General features: G+C 49.3%; 1 protein-coding gene across 2 annotated transcripts in view; it reads right to left on the bottom strand.

The window, feature by feature from the left end:
- B4GALT1 (beta-1,4-galactosyltransferase 1) overlaps positions 1–22,020 on the bottom strand; it is a 46,580-nt gene extending 24,560 nt beyond the window's left edge. The window contains exon 1 of one of the 2 annotated variants that reach the window (XM_081237447.1): positions 21,418–22,020. In XM_081237447.1, the coding sequence (XP_081093573.1) occupies positions 21,418–21,841 (424 nt within the window). In that variant the 5' untranslated portion in view covers positions 21,842–22,020. The remainder of the gene's footprint in view (positions 1–21,417) is intronic. The other variant, XM_081237446.1, reaches the window with a different exon arrangement.
- Between the last annotated feature and the right edge of the window lie 1,196 nt (positions 22,021–23,216).

The raw sequence follows: 23,216 nt of genomic DNA, 5'->3' as shown, positions 1-23,216 counted from the left end.
TGGTCCTGAAGTAGAGTTTCCTGGTCAGGAGAAAGGCTGCCTGGGTCCTAGTTCAGCTCTATAAAGTGACTTGTTGGATGATCTTTGGGCGACTACCAGCCACTCTCAGGATACTGGATTCCATTTGCAAACTGCAGGGATTGGAACTCACATGAACACTTATTTAACCTCACCACCACCGCCACCACCTATGGCCAATCCTCTTCTGCTCCAGAGTTCCTTCAGCAACTGATAACACTGTCTACCGAATTATGGGAGCTGATAACCTGGGTGGTCCATCTTCCATCCCCCTCCTCTTCCTTCAGCCCCCGCATAGGGGTTAACAGCATGTGACCGTCCATCCACGGGAGCCTACTCAACCATCAAGCCAGAGTCTTTTCTGAAGAGTTTGTTTAACGTAAACGTTTTCTGTGGTGTGTCAAGGCCACTTTCAATTCATTTCAATCAATACTTTCTGGACACCTACTGTGTGCCAGGTGGTGTGCCAGGTCAGGGAGGTGGGAGGTGATGGGATGGACAGGACAGTTCCTGACTTCAAGGAGCCCCCTGCTGAGCGTGGCAGGACCCACGTGAAAACTACCCTGGTTCAAGGCTGTCCGAGGGACTTGCTGCCCCAGTGGCTCCGCGCAGACCTTGATCACTGAACAGCCTCTTTCTCACTCCCCTACTCCTCCCTGTGCCCTCTCACAACCCTGCCCTGTCTCCCACACATCTAGGGCACCCTGACCCCCATCTTGTCCTTCTTGCCCAATCTGGCAATTCTTTTCAAAAACTGCCTTCTCTCCTTGAAGCTGCCACCGCTCTGAGAACCCCCCCAGTTCACACCCCTGAGATGGGTCAGTGCTTGGCAGCTGTGGTGGCCCCAGACCCGGGGCTGAATGCTTTCCTGGGGCCGGCGCTAGCCGGGAGGCCTCCCTGCATGCCTGGCACACCTCCTGCCACGAGGCAGGGGACATCCTTCGTGGCACACCTGGCTTTGCCCTAATTAGAAAGTCCAAAGAGCTCAGACTCCAAGAGGGCAGTGACCAGCTCTGCCTAGAACTACACAGACCTGCCAGCAGGTCTCAGAGCCACCGCGGGGGCCTCGGGAGAGGCGTGGGGGAGGAAGCAGAGGGCTGAGGCTTCCTGATGGTCCTCGGGCCGAGCCAAGGCCCCCTTGCTGTGCAGCGCGTGGCGCGTGCTACCACAAGCCCTCGGCCCTGCTGGGCCAGCTTGTGTGTTTTCTTGGCTCTAAGAGCTGGGAAGCAGGGTTACGTAAGCAGATGAGCAGATGTGAGCCTGTCCTCGGCTCCCCCCACTAAAGCCCTGCCACGTGGGCCTCTCAGCTGGGAGTCTAGGTCACAGTCTTGCATGTAAGTCGCTCAATAACTTCAATGTGTGAACTCAACTCAGACAGATTCCACTGCTCCCTCGCCCAGCATGGCAAACCCAACACACATATGCCCCTCCATCAAAAGTCCTGTGAATCCAGAGCCAGCCCAGCACAGACTCCCTGCCTCACTTCCATGCTGGCTGAACCACTCGTTCATTCCTCTAGTCTCAGCCAGAGGCTGGAACATCTAGCCACTGCTTCCCAACTGACCAGCCAATGGGTCAAGACAGTCCCTGGCCTATTGTGGAGTGGTGACAATGTTTCATGAGCCTGAGACAAGATGGTCAAAGATAATGTAAGTGGTCCTTCATTAAGCTCAATGTAATCAATATATCAGAATGCCCATTCTTCCAAGATGAAGTGCTTCTTACTCTTTAAATGTTAAAATCCCCTTTCTTTTATGAAATGATCACAGTGGATTTTGATGCTGGATTTATCTTTTTGAATTTAATTTTTTAAAAAAACCCTTACTTGCAGCCATGGGTCAGGTCTCCAAGTTTTCAAAAACTTTTTTTCTTGAGCAATGAATTTCACTGATCTGGGAACTAGACAATGCCCAGAGCTTTGTGGTTCAACAAGCTGAGGTGTTGAAATCTCTTCCTTGGTCAAGCCTCAGACCTAACAGTATGGCATAGCCCCCCTTCAAGCCATCCCTCCCACTGCCCACCCCTCAGCCCCACTACAGTGTTGTTCCTCAGGCTCTTGTGGGTGAGCCGTTTTTCTCTGTACCAGTCTTCCAACGGCCAGATGTATGCTGGAAGCCAAGCCAGGCACTACTAAATCCCCAGGCTTGGGAATGACAGTTGTCTGCAGTGGTCCCACCAACTCATGATGCCCCTTGTAACCCCTTACACTAAAAATGAGAAGCACCATCTACTGCACGGGGCTCATCCCAAATCTTCTCCCCAGTCCTTCAGGGAAGAGAAGCTCTCCAGAATTCTCCAAGGACTTCCTTATCACCAATCCAACAGCTGCCTGGCCTCAGCTCAAACATCACCTCCCCTAGGAAGCCTTCTCAGACCACTCAAGGTTGGTTCTTACTTTTCCTCCGCCTTCTTTAAACACTCATAGCACCACATCCATTCAACCATGCACCTGGTTAGCACACACCACATGCCAGTTGGTGCCAGGCATGCAGCAGTGGGGTTGGGTTAAGAAGAGGTGTTTGCTCTTGGCAGTGGGGAGACCAGCAAAACAAACAATGATGGTGAGGGTGACAGTGGTGAGAACAGCTGAAATGGCACAAAGGAAGGGGAGTCAACTCCGGGGCCAGGGAACAGAGTCAAGAAAAGCTTTGCAGAGAAGCAGCTGACTCCACTGGGCCCCTCAGCTCCTCTCTGGGAGAAGAGATGTGAGTGTCCACTTGGCTGCCATGGACACGGAGTACGCCAACAAATCTGAGCTGAGTGAATGGTGCACAGCTATTCTCCCTGCCACCAACACAAGCAACCAAGAGGATTTCAATAAACCTCGAGAAAACCTGATGGAGGAGCACAGGACAGAGAGCCACCAGATGGGACTGCTCAAGGCTCACGTTAACCATGTCTTATTGGGTTTTAAAATCTAAATCACAAAGGCTTCAAAAGTACTGGAAATGATTTATTTCTTAAACCAGATGTTCAGGGTATTTTTCTTTATACCTTTCGGTATATCTTTAAAACTGAACAATAAATATTTAAAAATATAACCCAAGGACAACAATTGTGACCCCTCCTTCATCCCTTTCTCAATAAAGAAGTGCCTTCCAAAATAAAGACTTCAAAACATACAACTCCGTGACCAGAAAACAGGAATAATCTATTCCAAAGGCTGACTTGATATGCCTTGGGTACAGTGCGTGCAGAGTACAATTTCAACACCCACTGTTCTTTCTGCCAACTCACCATCCAAGCCACTGTTAGACCCTGGGGGGAAAAACTTTTTCAACAGGAAGCAGAGCACATTTGTGGTCTCAGAACCCTGCATTTGGGGGCACAGAGAAAAACAAAGTATTTGCTCAAAAAATAAAAGAGCCTGCCAGAGGAAGGCTGCAGAGCAGAGCCCAGGTGGCCAAGGGGAAGCTGGACCAATCAGGCATAGTGGGGCCAGCTGTTCCTCTGTCCATCTCTGTGCTGAGGCGCGGCCCTGCCTGGACTGTGTGCCTGGACTGCCCCACTGTGTAGGTCTTCCAAAATATGACCTGCAAGTGACCCGGCGAGGAATGAACCTCAGGGGAACTGCCTTTTCTCGTGCACTGCTCTCGCTCCCATTAAATTCTCACCCAGCCTTCAAACAAGGGCCAAGCACCCTCACTCGCTTTATTGAATTTGCTTTCAAGATACTGTTGAGGTTTCCATCTATTGCAGGGGTTCTCAAATTGTGGAGTACACAAAGAATTATCTGGGGAAGCGTGTAAAACTGCAGGTTCTTGGATCCTCCTCCCCAGAGCTTTTGATGTGCTAAGTCTGGGGCTGGGGTCCCGGACTCTGCCTTTTTACAAGTACTCTATGTAGCTTTAATGCAGGTCCCTAGAGTATATTTTGAGAAACGCTGGTTTACAGGCTCACCTGTTCACCACCACCTCCCTCCCACCCCCATGAAGCTCTTTAAGAGTGAGGCACCAAGAAAAACAACTTACTGTGTATGGCTGCTCTCTGACGATGTTTCACTTTTGGCTTTTGCAAAGGGACAGATGTCATAGCTATTCTGGGCTGCAGCGCTTGAATAATCTACATTTTAACTCTTCCCGAATCTTAACTTTTTAAGCCACGTGTTCTCTTTCTCTTGTTCTAATTTATGTTGACCCTTTTTATGGTGTGTATTCTTATAAGTTACCTCAAAAACCTTTGTGAAGTAGGTAAGGTAACAGTCCTTCAAAGTTCAAACTTTGAACTTCAAAGCTTTCCCCAACTCCCTCAAGCCAACTGGTCCCTTCTCCAGATGCCTACAAACACCCTTTACGTATCAACATCACAACCTTCACAAGCACGCATCCAAGCCCCCCCTGCCAGTCTACCTCCCTGCTTCTTCTAGCAGACCCTCGTCTCCTTGAGGGCAGGAGTTGTACACCATTCCTTTTTGTACTTCGGACAGTTTCTGGCAGAACAGGCTGCACAAATGTGTGGTGACCCCACAGCACTTATTCAACTACGAGGTAAGAACGTGAACTAGCAGAATAGGGAACCATCTTGCCTACGTGATGCTTGAGAACCTAGATTGCTGTCCTAAGTACACTACTACACCCAAGGCGACCAAGGGCAAGAACACTGTCCTTTCCGGGCTCCAAAGATGCCTTTGGTTTCCAGGTATAGCACCTGATTCATGATCTACAGGCACATCCCCTGCCCTCAATTTTAAATACGTTTCCTCCAGATTCTAGACCTATAATTTGAGACTGTGTGGCAGTGGACAGCCTAACCTCCTAATGAAAATGTTGCTATTTCCTCACCTAAACCTCACACTGCCACAGCAAACAGGCATTTCACCAAATGTCACTTGTTCCTTGAGAGAATAACCCCAAATCTCAAAGTCTAAAATGGGTCATTAAGATCACCAGAAAAGCCTTGGGTGGTCACTCAGTCCAGGATCCTGTTAGCAAGGGTACCAAGGCCTAAACCTAAGGGAGCAAAGTCAAGGTCAGATTCCATCACCTCGAAGGGTCAGGATCCACCCTGAAACAGACCCGTGGATAATCCTGGCAGACCAGGGCTGGAGGGACCTCGAGAATTATATTTCAGCCCCAGCGTTACACATAAGGGAAACTGAAGGCCAGAGAGACTAACAGGCTTCCTCAAGGACGCTCCTGGATTTGCAAAAAAGCCGTCCTTATCTTTTCCTTATTAATCCTTTAGGGTTCTGATGTTCACGGATGCATCTACACAGCAGACAACAGATGACAGCTCACGTGCCCCCCTACTCTCCCTCCACTGCGCCCATGGGGATTCTGTCTCAGAATCCTAGGGTTCAGAATCCGTGGGGATTCCAGTAAGCCACCAACTGATCCAAGGAGCCTAAAAGTGAACCTGATATGACATCACTGATCTAAACCCTTCTCAAGTGCATTTCTATACATACATGGTCATGGCTCAGAATTCAAGGGGGCAGTAGAAACAAGGATAGAGCGCTGGGAAACCCAGGGAGACCCCAGAACTCGGGGCATAACAGTACATGTCTGTCCTGGGGTGATCCAAGGTTTCCACCAGCAGTGGAACCACAGAGATGCAAGGCCTGAGGTCAAGAAGCAGTGCCCAGGGATCAAGGCTTTTAAAGCCCAGTAAACAGGGGAAAAACTGTTTGTCCTCTGGGGAAAAACTGTCCCAGGAGGGATTTCTGCTTTGTTTGGTTCCGGCCCAAACGCAGATTTCCTCCTCACCCAGCACTTCTCCTGACTGGCTGCCCTCCCTCCACTGGAATTTGTGAAAACTGCGCCTACCCACAGTTATCACTACCAGGAAAGGCTCGGGAGGCCAACTTGCCTGGAAATTAGCCCCAGGATGATAGCGCTGTATATCTCGCCCCTTAGAACTAGAGCACTTCTGGAAAGGATGATTTGAGCTTCTCAGGAAGGATTAGATGATACAGGCCTGGGCGTTATTTTAAGACCTTCCTCTGCAGGCTGAGGCAGCCTCCCAGTCCCCTCTGAGTCCTGCACTCTCTGCCTGGGGTCAGTCAGCAGCAGGTAGGCCCTGGGCCTGCCAGGCCCAGGATGGCCAGAGCCACACTTACCTCCATTCCTTTCCTGATTACTTTCCCCTCCTCAGGATGCTGCGGGAGAACACTTTGCTCTGTACCTTCTTAGGCCATTTGTTAGAAAAGATGTAGAAATTGGACACACAGTTCTATAGGAACCAAATGCAATTTTCAAGGGAAGCAGCATGGTAGGAAAGGTCACAGACCAGGATTCAAATCCCGGCTCCACCTCTGAAAAGCCACAGGCACGTTTCATAACCTCTAAACCTTGTCTGCAATATAGCACAGTGCCTAACACACAGTAGGTCTACAACATGTATTTGCTAAGTAAATATATGAATAAATACTTGCGTGCGGGCCTTACACTCTAAGAGGCAAAGTCATTCTTAATAGAATTTAATAGAGGCTAAAGGTCATAAGACAGACTGCTGAGGAGAATCAGCAGAGTTAAGTTATACAGTTTAATGATACAGTTAAATTATACGTGCTCTTCAATTTTCTTTTACTACAAGGACATTCTTGGGACAACTGACAAAATCTTCATAAGGTCTGTAGATGAGATAATAGAAAATTTTCAATGTTGATTTCCTGATTTGATCATTATACTATGGTTATATAAAAAATCCTTGTTTTTAGGGGTAAAGGGGCATGATTTGGAATATCACACAGGCACAACCATGGAGAGAGAGAAGGAAAAGCAAATATAGTAAAATGTTAACATTTGGGGAATTTAGGGGGATCCAGAGGATATCCAGAAACTCTTTGTATAATTCTAGCAACTTTTCTGTAAGTTTGCAGTTATGTCAAATTTTTAAAAATTGAAAAAAAAAGAAAAAGCAGATCTGGGTTAAAAAAAATAGAATCAAAATGAGCTATAAAAAATACCATTTACATAAGTTAAAAATACATATATACATATACTGTATGATCCATTTATATGGCCTTCTCAAAAAGACAAAACAACAGTAATGATCAGTGGTTAACAGGGGTGAAGGGTGAGAGGAAAATGTGACTACAGGGGGATTTTGGGGGGTGACAGAACTATTCTGCATCTGGATCATGGCGGTAGTTTTATATATATGTATATATACACACATGTATATAAATTCATAGAACTATAAACCAAAAAAGGGCCAATTTTACTGTATGTTAATCTAAAAAATTGAATTTAAATTAAAAATTGCATATATATGAAGCAGTGGCTCCCATTTAGCAAGAGCAAAAACAGATACACATTAAACACTTTAGAATCGCTGCCCATGGTGGGGTTGGGAAATGGAAGTGGGAATGAGGATAAAATAAAACAAGCAAATAAGGCAAGAGAGTCCTTGATGATAATAGGCATGAAATAAAAAGTTGGATGTCTGGATGGAAAGGAAGAAAAGAAGGAAGAAAGGACACAAGGAAATAAATAGGGGAGTGATGGAGGCTGGAGCTGGATGTGTCCTTCCAGGGCTGTACAAGGGAGAAAGGAACCCTGACCGCTGGACCAGACCAAGGTCCCTGAAGGAGTTCTGCAACACTGTGGGGATGCGTTCGTCAGCCTGACAGCCTGGCACCATCCAACGTTAGAGTACAACTCACCTCCCTGCTGTGACTTCTGACTTAGCAGCTGCCTGATTATACTATGGCTTCCCTTACAGTGCTGCCAGCAGCCAGAGAATTCTAAGCCACCTGACAGTTACAATCTTGCAGTAGTGCAGAGATTTAGCATTCCAGCATGTATATAAGTTTTATTACTGAGTCAGCTGACCCTCTGATCAGTTTTGGAGCCCTGACTGCATTTCTGGATCTGCAATGCTGGTTCCAAGTACATCCTTCTCTCTCCCACTAGAACCAGACCTTGGACTGTGGAAAGCCTGCTGCCCTATAGGCCACCTGGGCAGTCAGCCAGCCATGCACTCCTAGCAATACCTCTCTGGCATCAAGACCTCTTTAAGTGCAGCCAGTTCCAATTTCTTCCTCTAAGAAGTGGAGATAATAATGTGTTCTCTTTACATGGTAAATGAGATAACACATATACATTCCTATCACAGCTTAGCACTAACAGATGTTCAATAAGCATTATGTCGTACTACGAGATGTTCAATAAATATTACTCCGCCTTCTCCCCTGACTCCCTAGAACTTCAAAGCCTACAGATTATTACAACTCTATAATCACAAGCAGCTAAAATTTCACATTTCTATTCTAAGCCACCAGCATAAGTGATATATTTGAAAAAAGAGTCCGGGACCTCAAAGGGTCCTGTGGGTATGATACAAGGCTTCTTACAACATATGAGGGTTGAACAGTGATTCTGTTCATCTTTTACTGTCAGGGACAAGTACTAAAATGTTAAAGAACCAGCTTAGAAAAGAATACAGGGCTTTCCTGGTGGCGCAGTGGTTAGGAATCTGCTTGCCAACACAGGGCACACGGGTTCTAGCCCTGGTCCGGGAAGATCCCACATGCCGCGAAGCAACTAAGCCTGTGCGCCATAACTACTGAGCCTGCGCTCTAGAACCCGTGGGCCACGACTACTGAAGCCCGCACGCTTAGAGCCCGTGCCCCACAACAAGAGAAGCTACCGCGATGAGAAGCCTGCACACCACAACGAAGAGTAGCCCCTGCTCACCGCAACTAGAGAAAGCCCGTGCGCAGAAACGAAGACCCAACGCAGCCAAAAATAAATAATTTTTTTTTAAAAAAGAAAAGAATACAAAAGAAAATTTTTACAATCTTGAGATGATGAAGACCTTCCTAAGTGCAAAACAACCTGAAGTCATAAAGGAAAAGACAGACTTAAATACATAAAACTTCTGTATCATCAAAGAAACCAGAGGTAAAATTAAAAGCCACATGACACATGAAGATCATATTTGCAAATGATATATAATAAAGGAGTAATATCCATAATATTAAAAACTCCTAAAAACTTATTTCAAAAACTAATAGAAAAATGGGTAAAACTATTAACAAGTAATTTACAGAAGAAATACGAATGGCCAACTAACACGTGAAATTTGCTCAACACCATCAGTAATCAGAGAAACAAACTAAAACAAGATACCACATTTGACCATCATATTGACAAATGTAAAAAGACTGATAACATCCTGTGTGGGAAACAGGCACCTCTCATACACTGCTGATGAGGCTAAATTGGAGGGCAATTTGACAGTATGTATTAAAATGTTAAAAGTACGTGATCTTTAGATCCCAAATCAATAACCTAACCTTCCACCTTAAAAAGGGTTTTAAGAAAAAGAAAAGCAAACTACACCCAAAGCTAAAGCAAAACAGAAGGAAGAAGATAATAAAGATTAGAGCAGAAATTAATGAAATAGAGAACAGAAAAATAATAGAGAAAATCCATGAACCCAAAGTTGGTTCTTTGAAAAGATCAACAAAAATGCCATACTTTCGGCTAGACTGACCAAGAAAAAAAAAAAAAGAGAGAAGACCAAATTATCAAAGTTGGGAATGAAAGCAGAAATATTCCTAACAACCTTAGAGTAATAAAAAGGATTATAGGGAATACTATGAATAACTGTATGCCAACAAATTAGATGACTTAGATGAAGTAGACAAATTCCTAGGAAGACACAAACTACCAAAACTGGCTTAAGAATAAAAAGAAAATCTGAATAGACCTATAACAAATAAAGAAATTGAATCAGTAATCAAAAAGCTTCCCACAAATAAAAGCCCAGGCCCAGATGGTCTCACAAGTGAATTCTACCAGAAATTTAAAGAAGAATTAATACAACCCTCACAAACTCTCCCAAAAACTGAAGAGGAGGGAACACATCCCTACTTATTCTGTGAGGCTGTGTTACCTTGATACCAAATTCAGACAAAGACATCATGAGAAGGATGAGAAGGAAAACTACATATTTATTTGCCAATTATGCCTCAATAAAGCTGGAAAAAATCCCTATAGATCAATGTCTCTTATGAATAAGAATTCTCAACAAAAATATTAGTAAACTGAAGCAAGCAGCATATAAAAAGGATGACACACCACAACCAAGTGGGATTTATCCCAGGGATTCAAGTTTGATTTATACCTGAAAAACACCATATCAATAGAAAGACAAATGACAAAAACCACATGATCATCTCAACAGACACAGAAAAGCATTTGACAAAACACATCAACGCCTATTCATGATAAAAAACACTCAACAAACTAGGAACAGAAGGGAACTTCCTCACCTGATAAAGAGCATCTGCAAAAATCCCACTGCTAACATCACACTTAAAGACTGAATGTGAAAGACTGAATGTTTTCCCCCTAAGATCAGAAACAAGACAAGGATGTCCTCTCTTACTGCATCTATTCAACAATGTGCTGGAAGGTCTAACCAGGTCAGTTAGGCAAGAAAAAGAGCTGCTGTGAGAGTTACTGAAAATAATGCACATGTAGTACTATTCCCACACTTGGCATGTCAGTAAGTGCTGAGTAAGCATTACCTGTTGTGGGAGTGGTTGATGTGATTATTGCTGGAGCCTAGAACCCAAGATTCACAGCAGCTCCCACTGATTGGGTTTTCAAGCTGACCAATTTACTTGTGACTTGGGGCCTAAAAACTGGAATTGCTGGAAGGGTCAGCTGGGTGTGGATTTGTCCAGTAACTGACTCAATCCTGGCTCAGGGTCCACTGACAGTCACCCAGCTCTACACGGCTGGCCCACCTGCGGCCAAGACATTAAGCTGTATTAGGCAGGAGTACAAGGCTACATCAGAATTCCCAGGCAGGAAGAGACTCTGGAGAATATCCAGGCCAACCCCCTCATCTCGTTTTATAGATGCACAAAGTGAGGCCCAGTGAGAGGACATGACCTCTTTCAGATCACTCAGTAGGTTGGTGTCAGAACTGAACTTCAGGGCTTGGCATCCTGGCTTCCATCACCAGCCCCTGGGTAGAGTAAAGACAGGTGATCTACAGGCCTGTGTCTTCGGTTTTCTAACAACACAGTGGTATAGGCCACTGGGCAGACCAGCCTAAGCCCACCTATGTCCAGCCCTCATTTTTTTTTTTTAACACAGCCCTTTTCTTACCCCCTGAGACTCCACCAAATATCCAATGCTCCCTCCAGCTCCTCTCTCCGACCACTCAGCTACATATAATCTATGATGGCCTCTCCCCAGGACACTGACGAACAATGGCCATCTGGAGAAGGGAAGGCTCTGGACGACCACAGAATCCTGGCATGCCTAAGACACGGCAACCTGCACTCCAAGTTCCCAGTGTTGTGGATTCAACAAGATGGAGGCTTCTCCTTGTGGCCTGGGGTCTGTTCAGATCAGCCAGGCCAATATCTCTACCAAACTATGGCTCCAGGCTAAACCCTGTCCCTAAACTGTGGTTACAGTCTCAGACCTCTTCCTCCTCCTCTTCACTGCCCCAGGGCAGCGGGAAAAAACTCCATTTGAAAAAACTTCTACCCTGCAGTCTACTGCAGTGTTGAATGTATGCCTTTGCTGCCCAAGGGGATGCATTGATCAAAAGACAAAGTACTGCCATTACCAAGTACCTCATCTCATCCAATCCTCTTATCAAACCTCTGAGGTAGGAATTCTCTCTCCACTTTACACGGGAAGGAATTCTTGCCCTGGGTCCCCCAGGAACAAGATGCTTGACAGCAGCTCTGGCCCAGTTCCAAATGGACCCCTGAGAGTACCCTGTTAAGTCACAGCTGATTGCTGAGGAATGCAGCAGAAGACAGGACACATGGAGGGGCTACAAGATGAATGGAGCAGCTGTCACAGGTTGAATGCACTCCATCTACTGAGTCTGTAAACCTTTGCTCACTGAAATCACTAGCTCTAAAGCCATTCCTACATTTATGCAAGTAGCAGGCTCCTGTTTGTCTACAAAAGAGGCATGTGCATGGGAGGTGGCTACAGGGACAGAAACGGCAATTCCTGTTTGCAGACCCTGGGCTACTGATCAACTTACTTATACCCAATATAATTTAAAGGCCTTTCTTCATTTGGGCCCCATGTCTGGATCCCATAAACCAGGGCTGTCAGATCAGAGTTCGTCCACATGGGGTAAATGGTCAGGTGCCCAGGCTAACCCATTAGAGTCAAACATGGGTTCTGCATGCAGTGTTTCCAGCAACCAACCTGCAAAGTTTTAGATCAACAACATTTTAAAGCCAGGCTTTTAAAGCTAGGATCTGTCCACAATCTACAGGTTTGACTCCACAAATAAAGGAAGAAGGAAAGGTCCTTATGCTGTGTAAATCAACATTTGGGGCAAAGGTGTGTGAAGTGTAGAAAGAGCCACCACTAAGGCTCCTTTGTGGATACCCAGTAACCTCAGCAGGAACTGCCCAGAAGCAATGGCTTGTAGGAAAAGCCTCATGTCCAGAGCAGGTGCAGTGTCCCACACAGGGGACTTCACACACACTCACACACAGAGAGCTGAGAGTATAAGGGTGAGACTCCAGATAAATCTGACTCTCTCTTGGAAACCACACTCTTTAAAAGCCTATATCCCTGGCCCTGGAATTTACAATTTAGGGCCTGTGGATTATTCCAGCCCTCCAGGAAAGCAAAGTGGCAGTGTGAACCAGTGTCCTAAAGATGACCATATCCTCTGGCCTGGAAATTCCCCTCTAGGAATTTATCCCCAGGAAATAATTCAACTGAAGCAAGGAGCTACATGCAGCAAAGATGTTCAAGATGATCTGTGACGGTGAAACGTGATGTTGAACGCTAAGGGAATAGCCATAAGGATTTTAGACAGCAGCTACTAAAGATAATTCTGATAATTATAAGCAACACAACAGTTTATAAGATAATGTTGAACAAATATAGCAGAAGGCAAAATAGTTCACACTATGGTTGCAACAGTGTAAAACATGTATGCATTTGGAAAGTAATGGCAAGCTTTGTTACCGTGATAGATGCATGTTTTGTACAATGGTAGGGAGTAAAATGATACATTTTTAAACATTTAATGTGGTGACATTGCATTTTCAATCGAAAACGGAAGAAGAAGAAGAAATCCTACAAAGCAAATGCCAAAATCTTCACAAATAAGAACTATTAGTACTACCAATAAAAGACAACATATATTTGGAGCTTATTCTGTGTTAGGCACTGTTTCAGGCCCTCTTGTCCCTATTAACTCCACAACATCTATGAGGTACTTTTATTATCCTCATTTTACAGGTGAGAGCAGTGAGGCACGGGGAGGATAACAACTTTCCCAAATCACACAGCTAGTCAGCATGACAGAAAGGAACACTACCCACGCCATTTCAAAGGTCACCCACCTAAAAATCTTTATGCCTACTTAAACAGAGATGACAAAATCTTCAGCAGAAGCCTCACCACAAGACCCCTGAAATGGGTAGTGGGTAATGAGCCTCACAGGAACTCTCAGAGGGCTTTCACATTGCAGATATGACTAGGATTTGCCTCCACCCCAGCCTAGACTCCAGGAGGAACAAGAGGAAGGGCACTAAAGACCAACAGGTTGAGCATGACTCAAACTTCAGAGAGGGGAGAAGGGACCAAGGCAGTCGGGGTTTGCCCGAAATGATATAATGAGCTAGAACCAGAATTCAGAATCCTCGCTCCAGAGGCCCTCGAGGCTCGCCCCCATGCTCCGCAGACCACAAGCACCTCCTCTGATCTCTTCCCTTCTCCTTCCTCCCTTTGGTCCCTCAGTCTAGCTATCCTCGGCCTTCCCTCGTCCAGCACGGTCCCAGCTACACCATCTTCTCTCTCTTTTATCATCTTTCCTTCACACCGCCTCTACTTCCTGTCCTCTCCTGCCCTGCCGGCAACTGCATGCAACAGCTGGGACTTCGGTTATGGCAGTCTCCCCATGTAACAGCAACTAGAGGAAATGACAGGCAGTAGACCCCTGCCCCTCCCAACCAGGGAGACTGTTCAAACATGCTGAGAGACAGGGATGCTAAAAATCAGTGCTTGGAAGAAAGGCCCTTCATTTTGCCTCTGGCCCTGGCCCAGACCACCCATCCAGCTCCCTGTACCTCCTTAGTGCCCTGGGAACACCCATGCTTCGTCCTCTCTTTGCCAGGATCTGTCCACCGCTGAGGGCCTCCCCGAGAGTGGGGGCCAGCCCTTGCTCATGTCTGTCTCCTATGCTTCATAGAGTGTAGTTACCAAGAAAAGTTTGTTGAATGAGCAAATGAGTCCCCATTCATCCTCTTCCTTGGGGGCGGGTGCCCTTCTGACTTTGGAGGGAAGATTCAAGTCTACCCGTTCTCAGCCAGGGGGGCACCCTGCCCAGGCTGCCTGAAGCGATCATCTGAATGACAGGAGCTACCTAACACCTCCACACCGAGTGTCTGAGCTCCTATATTGCAAATACCAGTTTCCCTAGGTCCACCCTAACTGGGAGTCCTTTCCTGTTTTTTCAAGCTGGTGGTGTCCTGAAACACAACGACAGCCCTGCAGTTCAGTTTCAGGAACGTCAAAGGCAAAAGGACATTATGCAAAACAGGAAGAAACTTTTAAAGAAATGTTTAAAGGCATTTTCAGAATGCAACCTGTCATGAGGCCAGGTAGTTACTGAAACCCCTGCCAGGGCCCCTCCCCAGGACCTGGAGACCCACGTGGTGAGGCAGGAAGGAGCCTGACCTCACACCCTACTGGTCATGCTGGTCTGACATACCCTGCCCCTTCCCGCAGTGCAGCCTCCCCCTTGACCCACGGGCTCTGGGCCAGTGAACCTCGGCAGAGTCCCAGATCCAAAGTGCCCCTCAGAAGAGGAGAATTTAGCTCCAGTGAGGACATTCAAAGTGGCATAACTTCAAAATAGGCGCCTTGTGAAGAGCCTGAGTGCCAGCTCTGCTGGTCTCTGAGGCTTCTCCTGAAAGGAATTCCCAGAAACCTACAGGTTCTCACCTCCTGGCCCTTCTCCAGATCTCCAGACCCTCTGGAGGTAGGAGAACTGTGCTGTATGTTTCAGAACCTGGTTTGCTAGCTTGTTCCCACACCTCCTGTGGACACGGTCACATCTCAGTCACGTCACCAGCACTGGGTGAGCACTGGTGCTCACCCAGCACCATGGCCCCAGGGCCACGGTGCACGTAAGCCCAGCCCAGGGACTTGGCTGCTAAGGAGACAAACGGAGCAATTCCTGAGGAAGCTGACTCCTGGGGCATCACCCCCGCTGCACGGTCCGTCCTGCAGCCTGGCCCTCTGCCCCTGCCCCAAGCGCTTCCTGTACCTAGTTTTTAATCAGAATTCTAGACACATCTTTTATTCAGCAATAATGTGCATCTGCCACCACTAAGCAAACCTGAAATTTTCAATGAGTCTATCCTTTAGTAAGACTGGTTTAAAAACCAAGCCCTTCTCAAAAAGCATTCAGCCCTTTTCTTCCTTTTTAAAAAACTCTACTATGGAAACAATCCAAAAAGTACCTAAAGCTTTAGGCATGAGCCTCACTGGACCACTAAGAAAAAAACAAAAACTGTATGTGTTTGGCAACAGTTGAATAATAAAAGTTATACCCTTTGTTGTTTTTAAAGGTGTAGGACCAAGCCTGTGACAGAATCTTAAGGGAAAAATCCTGGACACCAGGCTATCTATATCTATATCTATCTATACCAATCTATCTATCCATCTATAAAGATATCAACTAAATTCTGAAACATGTTCAAGAAAAAAGACTAGCAGGAAATTTGCCAACATGCGTCCTCTAGGTGATAGGAATATAGATGTGCTTTTCAACCTCTTTTAACTTCTCAAATGGTTTTCAATGAGCCTGCATCACTTTTTACAAAAAGGAGGAAGAGATTACCCGCTCCTCAAAAAAACAGGCAAAAGCAAAGACCCACAACCCTGGCCTCCGGCATCCCAGGGAGACAAATCCTCCTCCTCTCTCTCAGGGCTTTGTGAGGGGCTTGGAGAGGCGGCAGGGGGAAAGAGAAGCAGCTACATTACACACCCAGACCAGACACTAAAATCACTGCCAAAGAATTCAGCAACAGCCAATAATACAGCCCCTGGCCTTCATTTGTGCAAGGAAGGGACGGGCTGAGCCAGGCTGGAAAGTAGAACCTGAAACACTGAGAGTGTGACTCAGCCCTTCTGCCTCCTAAGGACGAATCCCCTTAGGCCACGTTCTCCCAGAACCAGCTCCCCACCAGACCCTGTCCCCTACCCCCCAAGCCACCACAACCTTCCAACCTGGAGGTCTCTGACCTTTAGAAAAGGATCCAAGATCTCTCCCCCAAGCCGGCGACCTGCGTAGGCCCAGGTAAACACAGAGGGCCTCACAACTGAGGCTTTTGCAATCACAGCCACAGTCTGGCTCTCAGGATCCCTCGCCAAGTTAAGGGACAGGAGGGACCCTGTGGAGATCACCGAATCCAATCTCATGCTTTGTGAACTCCCCAGGAGTCAGGGTCTGGCTTACAGGGACCTCATCACCTGGGCCACATGGGTAGTACCAGAGGCAAAGGTAAAAGGGCCACAGCGGAGGCCCTCAAGGGAGTTAGCTGCGAGGGAGGACTATCTGTCCTAAAACAACTGGACTGCTGCTTAACCAGATAAGAATAACTGGAATTTCCAGGTAGACATGGATTCAAGCAGAATTTCAGTCTCTGCTTCTTATCAAGTACAGGCAAGGAACGCTGAGAAGGGAATAAGGCATAGGAGGCACTGGGTAAACAGTTAGTGAAGAAATCACCAGGTTTGGCTCGGCCACAGGATGACTGGGCCCCTTTCACACGCATCCAGAGCCCAGCTGAGCCCGAAGGGTATGAGCCTCCTGGCCCTGCCCCCAAAGTCTGGAAGGTCCCCAGGGTGGAATCCACGGAAGGGCTGGGACTACCTGGCCATTAACTGTCCCGTCTTTCCCAAACCATAAATTAGTCTAGCCCCAGCCTGGAAACCCCTACTCTGCTGCTATCCAAAGACCGTAATACCCAACCATATGGCTGCTGATGTATCATTATAGTCATTATACAGCAGCAAGTTAAAGATTACCCACAGAGCTAATGCACGGCTGCAGAAGTTAGAGGAACATGTTCACACAATCAGATAAAACCGGGACTGGAGAACTTTAATACCAACTCTGGGTTTCTGAATAAGGGAAAGAAAGAAGGAAGAAAGGAAGGAAAGGGGATGGCTAGGGAGGCAGAGACTAAACATACACGCACACACTCTGGCTTCCCTAAATGACATCGGCATGGTTTAATTATGCCTCCTCTGCCTAAACTGTGAGTTCCAAAAGAGAAGGCATTTTGTCATCTCCCTCCCTGTAGCTCTAGCGCCCAGCCTAGGACAGGCATATTGTTGAATCCAGGAGAGCTGTCACCTGATCAGACCTCTCAGATGGACCCCCAGACACGCCTAGCAGGGATCTTCCCAAACTCAGTGCCACATTAGGCCGCCCTGAGCCTCTGCACTAAGTGTCTACTGGGCAATAACTTTAAGGAAAAGCATTAGACTGGGAAGCAGAAGACCTGGTTTTTCCAGCCCCAGCTGGCTACTGCCTGGCTGTATGGCCTGAGGCAAGACCCTTCCCCTCTAACACAATGTGGGATGGGGGCCAGGGAACTGCAGAGACCCATCTTGGGATGCTGTGGTTCCAAGATGCTGCAGTTTGAGTCCAATCTCACACGTGGCTCTTGCAACCCGTAACCCAAGGAACTTGCACCTGGTTCATCAGGTGGAGGCCCCCGTGCTTGCTCAGAGTCTGGGACGAATTACAACAGGCAGGAGACACTTCTGCGACCATCAGGCTGAGTGGAAAAAAGTGAGCCGAATAGTCATGGAGGGTATTTCTCTACCTCAGACTGTTAGACAAGAAGGCATGTCTGTGTGTAGGTCAAGAAATTATTTTCCCCAGGAAAAGCAACAGGACAAAACTGGTTTAAAACACTAGTTACCTAACCTTCCAAAGTTTAAAGATCTGGACACAGGGGAGGCTCCTGGTGCCTCCCCAACTCCCAGGATGAGGCTCCACCACAAGCCAGAAGGTGATGAGGCTCTAGGACTCAGCCCAAAGAAGAGAGAGAGAGCCCTTTCCGGAGCTGAGGCCAAGACAGATGTCCTCAAAGTACACTATGTCCCAGGCAGCGTGCTTGTGTCCACATGTGTGCATATGGGGGAAGGGGGAGAAGCGGGAACAGTGTGCTGGTGGAGAAACACCTGACAGCCGAGAGCCCGGCAGACACCCAGCAAGTGCTCTGTCTTGCCAAGGGTACAAACCACGGCAGAGGCTCGGCTGACACCCCCCATGAAACCTGGGGAAAACGGCTCACGGATAAGTGCTCTCCCAGGGCCCTGGCTACCTGTGGCTGTTTGCTGGCCCTGGTGCCCATGACTCTCTGGTGCCCACCTCTAGATCAGAGTCCTTTTCTGAACAAAGGAAGAGGCTCTCTTCAAAGCATAGCTGGGTGAGAGGGGCCTCGGGTTTAGGCAGTCTTATACTCATCACCGCCCGCCTCCCACGCATAGACTGTACCAACTGTCCAGGTCAGCCCAGCCTCCCCTAACCAGTCCTACCTGAGGTACTGCCCCCGCCCCGCCCCCAGCCAGCCCCTCTCTGGGCGGGCAGCACCAGTGCTAGTCAAGTCACGTGGAGCTGCCGCCAAATCTAAGCACAGATAAACATTCATTCCGGGAAAAGTAACTCAACGCAAGGCCGCTGCTCCTCCCAGGGTGACTACATCTCAGGCAAACACCCAGGCTGCCAGAAAAGGGAGCCTCACTGCCATGGTCAGTGAAATGCTGCACAGCCCAAGGGCCAAGATGACAGCGCCTACAGACCTGGACTCCCCAGGAAAACTCCCTGGGGAACTTGCAGGAATCCTCAGGAAAGACCCACCTTTCCCCTGCAGCCCTCACTCCTGAAAGTCTCACATCAACCCAGCAGGTGTCCCGGGGCAGAGCCTACTACGGCTCCAAACACTGCAACCTGCCCTAATGCACAGTGTAGACACAGGCAGGATTCAAACCCAAGTCTATCTGAAGTCTATCCTGAGGCTCTAACAACCCAGGACAGATCCAACAGTGACCCGTCAGCAGCCCAGTCTGGTGCCTGGCTCCTGCAGGGAAGGGCATGCCCGTTACCCATCACCTACCAGCCCGGAGGGATCACAGCATCTGGCATAGACCCTTGGACATCAGAAAGTAGAGCCCAGTTGTGGAAAGGAACTGCAAGTAGTGAAAAGGCCACAGCTTTAAACCCCACGATGCTTTCTCCCACCAACCTCAAAACCACCATGCAATGGCTTTGGCTGACACCTGCCCAGCTGAACAGATGGGCTTGACTCCCCCAGCCCACACACTCCCCGGGAGACTTTCAGCTTTCTCAAGGCTCTCTTCTAACCAGGAGCCTCCACTTAGAGAGCACCCAACCCTCAAACCCAAGGGCTCAATAAAAGTGAAGAAAAACACTCCACCCTCACCTTCCGGGGCTACCTCCGCAGCAGCCGAAACGTCACGGTCCCATGCATGTCACACAAAGGCGGACAAGCTACAGAAAGCCCAGGGCCTCTCCCCTCGCCCTCCAAAACTGTATCTCTCAGGAAGTCTGTTGACGCCGCCAGTTCAGAGTCAACGCAGAAACAGCAATAACTCGTCACCCAGTCACTGGGCAACACCAAGGTGGGTCACCACTGCCTCTCATGATTCATTGAGAAGATCCTACACCTCAAACACCAATCTAATGAACTTTGGGGTACTTTCCTTTAATTTGCTAATTAATTTCTCTTTCCTTCTACATAATATCCAGGCAACAATTAAAAACAAAAGATCAAAATCTGGCCTCTCTGGGGTCTGAGAAGTCACCAACCCTCTTCCTCCTTCTCTGCTGTTCACAGCCATCTCCAGGGTCTGAGAAAATGAAACTTCAAGTCCCAGGTCCTATTTGCCATGTACTTAACATACACAATCTCATTTAGTCCTGAAAATAACGCTGTGAGTTAAGCATGGACAACCCCATTTTACACAAGAGAAAGAGACTCTGAGGAACTCTGTAACATGCCTGAGGTCAGACACTTAGCAGCATGGCAAAGATTCCATTTCATTTTATAGGACCAGTCTGCTTCCCAGACTAACCATCAAGTCCAAAAGAATTCAAGTTTCTGCTTAAAAAAAAAACAAAAAAAGTCCCCTTTATTACCACAATTCATGTCTGACCAATTCCAGGAGCATCCTCCCAAACTTGATATGAAAATATTGAAGTAATTATTGGAGAAATTGAGCAAGAGTGTGTGGGAGGCCTGCTCTGTCTGGGCTCTGTGAAAAAGTGACAGAGTTCCTACTGGCAGGATGCCTGCCCTCCTGCCAGGGCCCCTCACTCAGAACGACATTCTCTACACCCTGGCATTGAAACTAAGCAGCCACCTGTCTGGTAATCTTGGGAACAACCTGTGGCTGCCTTGGGCCTGACTGCCTGTGGATTACAGGTCAAGGGGAGGTCCCGGTGGGCATGGGCTCAGCCTCCTCGTGACATAAGGAATGCAAACCCACCGACCCAAGCTCTCTGCTTGTGCTGAAACAGAGGCTGGAGCCCTGGTTCAGATCATCTGGGCAAGATACCTGAGACTCCAGGTTGCTGCTACCAGGAAGGGACAACTTGGTGATAACTGATTATATTTTAGCCCTCCAGCCCCCAAGGTACACACATTATACTGGTACAAATACCCTCGGCCCCTGGGAGGGCCCTGCTCTTGGGAAGCTACAAGGGCAGGAAGCAGGGTAGGAGGGCCCCAGGGCAGGGATCTAGGCAGAGGAGGAACTGAACACAATAGTGACAATTTACTGAGGGCTTACCCTCATTCTTGTAAATGCTTGTTTACACTGTTTGGTCTAATCTTCCAAAACACCCCCCTCAAACAGGTACCACTTATTATTCCCATTTAATAGATGAAAAACCAGAGATTTAGGGACAAGTCACTTGCCCAAAAGCTTAGGAAAAGGGTTAACCCACACTCAGGAGACAGTGGTTCTATGTGAAGACAGGAGATGTGACCTGGGAGGTCTGCTCCCTTCCCTCCTGGAGGCCTCATCATCAGCGTTCCAAACTAGAGAGAGCGCGTTACTCTGAGCTGCCTCGTAGTCCCTACCAGAGTTAGCAGAGTGAAGGCTGCTCCGAGTTCTAAGCAGACTCAAACTCCCAAAACTTCTTGAGGCTTGGGCCAGAGCAGGGAAGTCTCCAAGGCCTTCTCCGGTTCTGGGATCGGGGGTGGGTGGGTGGCGGTGGCTACGGCTTACTTAAACTGTCCCCGACCCAGCCTCCAGCATGAATCCGAAGGGACTCACCTCCCAACCTCTCACCCCATCCAGCCCGGAACCTGTTTGGGATTAGGGGCTCTGATCCGGAATAGGGAGACTGACTGGCTGTCGAGGAAGAGGGCATGGGCGAACGTGCGTGGTACCTTACCGAGCAGCGGGGACTCCTCAGGGCATGCGGGCAGCGACAGTGCTGTGGCGGGGGGCACTGGGGCCGAAGTCAAGTTGCTCCCGGGGCCGGGGCCGGGGCCGGGGCGAGAGTCCGCGTCGGGGTTGGAGGCGCCACCCAAGCGCGGCTTGGAAGAGGTGCGCAAAGGCGGCGGCGGTGCGGCCCCTCGGGGCCGGAGCTCCCCAGAGGGCTGCCCGATGGCGGCAGCGCCGTTAGAGCTGCCCTGCAGTGGCGTGGGGACTCCGACCAGCTGAGGCAGGCGGCTCAGGTCGCGGCCGACCAGGTAGTAGACGAGGGTGACGCCAAGATGCAGCGCGCAGACAGCCACAAGCAGGCGGCAGGCCCGTTGCAGGGACGCGCCCGGCATCGCGGCGCTGCCGCCCAGGAGCGGCTCCCGAAACCTCATCTTCCCGCCGCCGCTTTAAGAGGGGGGGTGGGCTACCGCGGGGAGGGCGGCCCGCCCGCGGGCCGCCTGCCAGACACTGCCAGACTGCTGCGACTGGGGGAGGGATCGGGGGAGGAGGCGAGGGAGCGGCGCCGGCGGGCGGGCGGGCGGCGGAACTCAGACTCTGGCCGACTCAGCAGCCCAGCAAGCAAAGTGCGGACGACGGGCAGGCGCGGGCGGGGCCGGGGGCGGGGCCGGGGCCGAGGCCGAGGCCGCCAGCGGGGCGGGAGCAGGGCAGCCGGTAGGAGCCGCGTTTTGGGGACAGGAGCTGGGAGCGGGGCCGTCTGGGGCGGGGCCGAGCTGCGGGGCGGGACCTGTGGAGGGTGGGCCGCAGGGGCGGAGCCGTTCGGGGCGGCAGTTGGCAGCCCGCAGCTTTGGAGCTGAGCTGTCGGGCCCTCACGCCGCCTTCCTCCGCAGCCTACCCCGTGGGGCTTCGGTCCCTACTAAGCCTCGCTTCCTCCTCCTCCTCCTCCTCTTCCTCCGAGCTGCCCCCGAGAGGAGCCGCCACTTCCCTCGGTGCTGAAGGGCTGGGTTATGCGCCTGGGCCTGCAACGCGGCGTCAGAGAGGAGGGTGGAGAACAGAGCAGACTGGTCGTGGTCTTGAGGGGTCGGGGGCCGCGGCGGCTTTCCTGACGGTGGACCTCGGTAGACCTGGGAGGAGGGTCAGGAAGAGGGGCGGAGAAGGGTTGCCCAGGAAACGGCTTCGACGCCCATTAGGACGTAGGACAGCGGAAGAGGGAGTCCCTGGGATGTTCGGAACCCCCTCCCTTGGCCGAGCTAGGCCCCTCTACCGAGGTGGGGGCCCAGCAACTAGGCGCGGCTCATCGGGCGCCCTGCGGAAAAGTGGACGAGTCTCCACCTCTCTGAGCTCACTGTCCTACAGCCCAGGTTAGGGAATCCCAGAGACCCGCCCAGCTAGGTTTTGGGGATGCGTGGGTGCTTCTTCTAGCGCATCCCACAACATGCACTGCGTGGGAGGGTGTCAAAGAGCCCCAGTGACTCCCACGCCGCCATGCAGGAGATCAGCCAGCTTTATTTACAGTCTGCGCGGGCCTGGACACAATGTCATGAAGTAGGAATTGTTCCCATTTTACAGATAGAATTCAAGGCTCAGGAAGGTTAAGAAGCTTGCTTAGGATCCCACAGGTGGTGAGAGGCAGAGGCAGAATTCTGGCTCTAAAACCTTTATTTACCACTTGTTGATTTGCAACTAAGGGCTGGAAGTTGTGTGGGTGAGAGGTTTAGGCACTGAAGTCGCTTGGTTCAAATTTGACCCAGAGGCCACTCGTCAGGCCCACCTGGTTGCCTGAGTGAGCAGGGACACCTCATTTCTGAG

The sequence above is a fragment of the Mesoplodon bidens genome, assembly GCF_964165515.1.
Source record: "Mesoplodon bidens genome assembly, chromosome: 6".
Lineage (NCBI taxonomy): Eukaryota > Metazoa > Chordata > Mammalia > Artiodactyla > Ziphiidae > Mesoplodon > Mesoplodon bidens.
This window is presented reverse-complemented; position numbering and strand designations above follow the sequence as displayed.